At 44.2% G+C, this 6,957-nt stretch overlaps 1 protein-coding gene across 1 annotated transcript; it reads left to right on the forward strand.

The window, feature by feature from the left end:
• The first annotated feature begins 2,349 nt into the window (after positions 1–2,349).
• On the forward strand, positions 2,350–2,901 carry LOC124657936 (RING-H2 finger protein ATL39-like). Its single transcript, XM_047196407.1, has one exon. The coding sequence runs from the start codon at positions 2,350–2,352 to the stop codon at positions 2,899–2,901; it is 552 nt and encodes a 183-aa protein (XP_047052363.1).
• The last annotated feature ends 4,056 nt before the right edge of the window (positions 2,902–6,957 follow it).

Below are 6,957 nucleotides of genomic sequence, written 5' to 3' on the forward strand. Positions count from 1 at the left end.
GAGGGTGCTGCCAGTTAGTGGCGCCGGAGCGATCGTGATCAAGATCTTCACGGCTTGCGAAAATGACAAGTGATGCGTCTACACGCGCAGCAATAAAAGAGCCTACTCTTATAGGCTTTGGAATCTCTTCAAGGGTTAGTCGCCGTCGTGCCGTCGGATTCAAGAGGAGCTACTACTTCCGCTGCCCGCCGGAACGGGGAGGTGGACGTCGTCTTCATCAACAACCGAACGTGTGACCGAGTACGGAGGTGCTGCCCGTTCGTGGCGCCGGAAGCGATCGTGATCAAGATCTTCTACGCGCTTTTGCAAGCGGCAAGTGATCGTCTACCGCAGCAATAAGAGCCTACTCTTATAGGCTTTGGAATCTCTTCAAGGGTTAGTCTTGATCATCCCCTCGTTGCTACCGTCTTCTAGATTGCATCTTGACTTGGATTGCGTGTTCGCGATAGGAAAATTTTTGTTTTCTATGCAACGTTGTCCTACACTCGGAGGAGGAAGTTTGACTTTCATGTCGGGGCTGATGATTGTGCGGTGTCCGTGGTCTGCAGGTGGCTGAGTCGTGCGACATCGTGGCTCGAGAGCGAGTGGCGGTGGGTCGGGATGGCGGTCCCGAAAGGTGGTGTTGGTGGTCTGCTGGGCGTGGCAGAGCGGTGGCCCCAAAACTTTGCCAGTGTCGAGGGCGTCGACCTCGTGTCATGTGGATGACGAGGTTGCCATCGAGGCTGGTCCTTGGCATCGCTTTGGCGTGGCTCTCGGAGGGTTAGATTCTTCATTTGCGTTCGAGCGTCCCATGTCTGCTCCTCCCATAGCAGTCTTGGCGTCTTCTCTCTAGCAGTGATGAAGGTCATCTGGTTCTGGTGGGTGGTGCTTAGAGAGTGTCTTGTTTCAGGAGTGATGTTGACTTTGTTGTATGGTTTTTTGCCTGATTTTTCGCTATTTAACTAGCCACTTTTTTCTTAATTAATTGATAGGCCAAAGCTTTTGCCTTCATTTCGAAAAAAATAAGACTACTATGAATGCTAGGCTCATCGCACCAAACACACCTAATACAATACTCCCTCCGTCTCAGTTTACTAGTCTTCCCCGTATCCCTAGGTTGCCAATTTAACCTATATAATTTGAATTATATAATGCAAAAATTGTATCATTAGAAAATAGAACATCTACACTTTCTACACTTTATGATGATATAATTTTTATAACATATACTATACTAACTTGATGAAATATGCAACCTATAAGTACGCACACGCTTTATAAACTCTGAGAGAGGGAGTACGAGATATACCAACCACATCACACCAAACAATACTGCTCCTACTAAGATGATCATATAATATAACCATGCCCATCTAGCTAGCTTGATATGGACCGTCCCTAAATAAAACACCCCATTATTTCTGTCGTTTACCCAGGAAGGCACGCGGACAATAAGCATCGGCCCTAATTGGCATTCCATGTAGTACTCCGTACTTAAAACTAAATCCAAATACCAGGGGCGACTTCTCTTTTTTTTTTTTTTTTTTTTTGCGAATAGGACACTGGCATTAAAAGAAACACCGAACAGTACAAAGCAGCTCAAGAAAAACGAAAATTACAACGAGATCCTTGAGAAGCCCTTCATCTTCAACCTCCGGACCGTGTCGACGGCGCGCCGCCGCTGCCGCTCCTCCCGAGCTAGCCTCGACGTTGTTGATTGCGGACGGGAAGTCGCCGAACGGGTCGAAAAGACCACATCCGTCCCGGAGACGAAGAAGTAGGATGAACCGCCGATGAAGCTCCTTGACGATCCGAAGATCCCCACAGCCAGGACGAAATCCTCGAAGACCACACCATACCCACAAGCTTCTCGACGTAGCCGTCGAGATGGGGTTGAAGCCGGGGAAATATTATTGCACGAGGCGCCGCCACCACCACCCGAGCGCCGCCCCTACAAACGAAGTCCTAAAGACGGGAAACGAAGCTCCCAAAACTGGGAAACGGAGCCCTCCCGCCGACGAGGGCCGCGATCTGCCCCACCTCCATGGCCCGAAGGCCACAGAGGCGGCCAGATCGGAGGCGGCCGCCGACGGGAGGCAGATTACCCTAATCGCCTGAGGTACGAGCGAAGAGGTACGTACAACCACGCGTAAAATAGGGGCGACTTCTCTTAAACTAGCTCAAATCCGCCCTCCCTTAGATACAGCTCCGTGCGCTTTCAAGTAACTTAGGCATTATCCGTCGAGCCGAGGAAATCAAATCCCCAGCCTACAAATCTCTGGCCGATGTCAGCGCCAATGCTCACAGCTCACAAGTCCACACACAAGCATTGCACCAAGACACACATCACGGGGTGTTTACTTCACTACGATGTCGTCGGCAGAGGACTACCCGACGCACCCGTGGCAGGCGCGCGGCGGCGGCGCCCTGTTCGCCGGGCAGGGCACCGCGCTGGTCTTTGCGTCCTACCCGGTGCTCCTGCTGCTCGTCCTGCTCTCAGCGTTCTTCAAGCATGTCTGGATTGCCCTCGTGCTCTACTGCTCGGCCATGTTGGCGCTCGCCTGCGGCGGCCGCGTCTTTGCTGGGCCGGTGGTGGTCGCGCACGCCGAGACGGCCGTCGACCGGGGCGGCCTGTCGCTGGCTGCCCTAGCGGCAATCCCTGCGTTCGTTTACGGCGCCTTTGGGGCAGGCAGTGGTCGTGTCGGCGATGGCGAGGCCGAGTGTGCAGTGTGCATAGAGACCCTGCGAGGCGGCGAGACGGCGCGGCGGCTGCCGGTGTGCGCGCACACGTTCCACGTGGGGTGCATCGACATGTGGCTTGACTCGCACGCGACCTGCCCCGTCTGCCGGTGCCACATAGAGCCGCACAAGGGCGGCAAGATGGCGCCGTTGCTGCCAGAGCCGCCGTTGCCGCCGGTGTAGCTGTTGGTGGCTGCAGCACGAGAGCTATTCAATATACAAGATTGTACATATTCATATTCAATCAGTTGTGTCGTCTTTGCTACCCTGATGCTGATTAACTAGGAATCAGTAATACCCCCGTGCTGCACATGGTTATGCTAGCATGCTACTAATCTTTGTCAAAAATAGCTTTTTAGAAACTCTTAACTGAGCGATTCCAAAAGGAAAGAAAAATATTACGAACTCTATGTCTCTATAGGTAGCATATTGAACTGACCGGATACAACACCTAAAAGTTGGTCGAATAATTTTATGCATCATTTCGATACAGAGGTTGGGACATTGTTTACCTTTCCGAAACAAAGTTAGGCCAAACGATATTTACCTTTTAGAAAGTATTTACTTTTTAGAAAGTATTTATTTAATTTCTAAACTGGTCAAAGTCCATTTGTTCACTCAAATCTCTAATATACAGAATTTTTAGTTCCCCGCTAGATTGACAAAAAGTGGTCTTGATAATGACGTAGCAGTGATTTAGTATAGGCTGTTCTTTAGTTACTCCAAAAATTGGGATCCACTAGAAGAACCGTGGGCCATTGAATGAATTTTAAAGTTATTATATATTTATTTTTATAGATTTTAAAAAGGATAATAATAATAAATAATATGGTGCCATGTTAGTTCTTTGAAAATTTAATTTATCCCCTCTCAAAATTTTAGTATATTTCCTGTAAAAAATAGAAATTTTAATACATTCCAATGTTCTCAATTCTACGCTTTATCATTTTTCTTACTCACTATATTCTTATTGTAAATATCTATGGTGAATTTTTATTTTAATATATGATTTAATAACCATTAAAATATTTCATGATCTTACTTTTTTCATTATATTTTTCTCCAACTTTTGTTAGGAAATATTGAGTTTTCAAAACAAATGAAAACATCAATTTTCTATTACTCATCTATATTGACCTTTATTTTTAATATATAATAATTAAATAGGAACAACCCACTAAGTGATTTCTATCAACATGCAAGCCAACCAAGTCATCACCCTGGGCCTCTTAACATACATCACAAAAAGTTCCATGTCACACATTTTCTTCATCATCCTACCTATTATTATTTTCCATGTCTCCCCGTGTAATAATTATTTTCTGAACCCACTTATGTCAAGTAAATGATTCGAGTGTCACAAATTCTAGAAACCTCATAATTCACTTTCGTTGAGTAAATGATATGAATGGCTCAAATTCAAACGTCACGGACATGCCACACGATGATTCATTGTCAATCTCCTGTCAACCTGGACCTTTTTTCTTCTCCCCCCCTATATATCCCACCGATAAGATTTTAGTGTTTTTCCATGCTTCTTTGTTAGGGCGGGAATGGACTTTTGTAGCCCGGGCTATATGTAGACCATTTTTTGAACCTATGAATTTTTTTTCCAGACAAGTTAAAAAACTTCAAAAAAATACTGTGACGTAGACAATATTGTACTCTACAAGTGTGTAAATTTTCAGAATCAAATATGTTGTATTTTGGGCTCAGCAAAAATAACAAATCTTGATATCAGCATTCCTGAACATTAATGAACAGTGCACTCAAATCTAGGTTTTGTCATTTTGTGAGATTTTGTTATTTGTAGTGAGAGCAAAATATAATGTATTTCAATATGAAAATTTGCACATTGATAGATCAGAACATTTTCTACATCTACAATTTTTTTTCAAAAATTTCTGTAACTTCAAAATCAAAAGTTTCAAAGTTTGAATCAAGAAAAATGAAACCGGGCTACATGTAGCCCGGGCTACATTTGATATTTTCGGGCCACAATGCAGATATGTTGAAACCGCATCTAAGACTCTCTAGCTCACTACATGTGAAATTACATACTACAAAATTCCACAATTTCCTATATCTATATGTGGGTCAAGATATTAATTGCAGCTGCTTTGGCATGTTTGGACTTTTGTAGCTCGGGCTATATAAAGGCCATTTTATGATCCTCTAAAAATTCAGATTTATACTTTTCAAACAAATTGAAAAAATACCATGATGTAGAAAATATTGAAATCTACCGGTGTGAATTTTTTTAGAAAGAAATATGTTGTATTTTGGACTCAGCAAAAACGACAAATCTCGATGTCATCATTGATGAACAGGAATGAAGTGCAATAATATCTTCATTTTGTTAGTTTGTGAGATTTTGTCATTTTTACTGAGAGATCAATACAATATGTTTTGTTCTTAAAATTTACACACTGATGAAATAAAAAATTATCTATGCGATGGTATTTTTCCACAATTTTTTTTGAAATTTGAAATCAAAATTTCTGAAATTTGAAAAAAGAAAAGAAAAATCGGGCTACATGTAGCCCGGGCTATAATTAGGATTTTCGCTGCTTTTGGCATGGGTCATGGATTGGCAGAGCCCATGCCACGGAAGGAAAAGAGAGCGGGGAAGGACGGCTAGATTGGACATGAAATTAATTAACCTCGTAGTTGTGAATAAAGATACGTACCTAAAATAAGATACAATTAAGAACCAACCTGTGATTTGATGGTTAGAAGGGTAGTGGCACTCCAATCCAGCAGAGTTTAAACCTCAGTTTTGACACTTTGATGTCTCAAAAAACAGAATATTCTTAGTAGCAGGCCGTCAGCAGCGAGGCACACCTATAGTGACTTCGTCAATCACAAGACTCATTTGATCAGTTTCTTGCACTCATTCTATCGAAGGTGCTCATAGGGGTATGGTGTATTTGACTACGTTCATAGGGGGAAGTGTGTGTATGTACTTGTGAGCGTATGCATTGTACTATGTTTCGCATAAAAAAACAAGATACAATCTTCTCTTCTCTCATCTAAATTAGCACTCCACCTATGCAAAATATAGAAATTTCAAAGTGTTTGGATTTTTGAAAAAAATATGTGAAAATGTTCCAAATTTCAAAATTGTTTACATTTTATAATTTGTTTCAGATTTTGAAAATGTTTAGATTTTAAAATATTCAAATTTTAAATATGTTCAAATTTTGATTTGCTTGAAAAATGTTGTGTTTCAAAATTTTCTAATTTCAAAAATGTTCCAGAAAAAGTTTTTAAAAAATTCAGGTTTATAAAATGTTCAAATTTCAAAATTTTAAAATTCTAAACAAATTTGGACACTTTCCGAAAACTAAAAACCAAACATAAAACCATCAAAACCAGACATTAAAAGAGAAAAAATGGCTGAAAGACCGATTAAAACTAGCAGAAAGCCGATGCAATTGATGGGCCTACCGCAAAAGAGAAACTAGGGGTGGAATATAGGGACTGAGTGAAATATGGACTGAAATCCAGGGCCCCAAGACCCTAAATCCACGCTGTGCCCCGAGCCCCTAAATCCACCGCTCGTTCTAATCGAACGGTCAACGCAGAAACATCATGGAAGAAAACAACGAGTCCACTCGTAGTCCACACACGGCCAGAAACAAGCATGGCACTCGATCGGGAATAGGGGAATTTGCGCTGGCGTTCCCAGGCAAAGATGCGCTGCAGTCGTCGGCGCTGTCGTCCGGAAGCGAGTGGAGCATGCTCCTGCCACCAGCAACCTTCACCCCTCCCCATCGAGATCCTCCTCTCCGCCCAGCTCTGACGGACCAGCTTTGGCGGACTCTTCCAACCAGACGACTCCCTTCGCACGGAGGTGGGCAGAGGAGATGGGTAGAGGGGCTATCACGGCCGGGGCGGTGTATAGGACCGGAGCACCGTGGAGAGGCATGTAGCGGACGCGTGGAGGAGCCAGACGGAGTGGGGGAAGAGCTTGCCCGTCGCGGCCGCATGGAGGATACATAGGGAGTGGCGGCGGAGCTTTCCATTCCCGGCGAAGTGGCTGGGCGAGGGAGGCCCCGGAGTGGAAGCAGAGATCCGGCCGGCCGCGCTGCCCTTCCTCTGTTCCACTCGTTGCTTTCCTAGGTTGTTTCTGTAGTGGCTGTTTGATTAGGATGAGCGGTGGATTATGGCCTCGAGGCACAGCGTGACCTGTGACCGTCGGGGCAGTAGATCTCAGTCCGGAATATAGAAGTTTCC

The sequence above is a fragment of the Lolium rigidum genome, chromosome 1, assembly GCF_022539505.1.
Source record: "Lolium rigidum isolate FL_2022 chromosome 1, APGP_CSIRO_Lrig_0.1, whole genome shotgun sequence".
NCBI lineage: Eukaryota > Viridiplantae > Streptophyta > Magnoliopsida > Poales > Poaceae > Lolium > Lolium rigidum.

Excerpts from the sequence above, each read along its gene's own strand:
- LOC124657936 (XM_047196407.1), top strand. The coding sequence starts at position 2,350 with ATGTCGTCGGCAGAGGACTACCCGACGCACCCGTGGCAGGCGCGCGGC.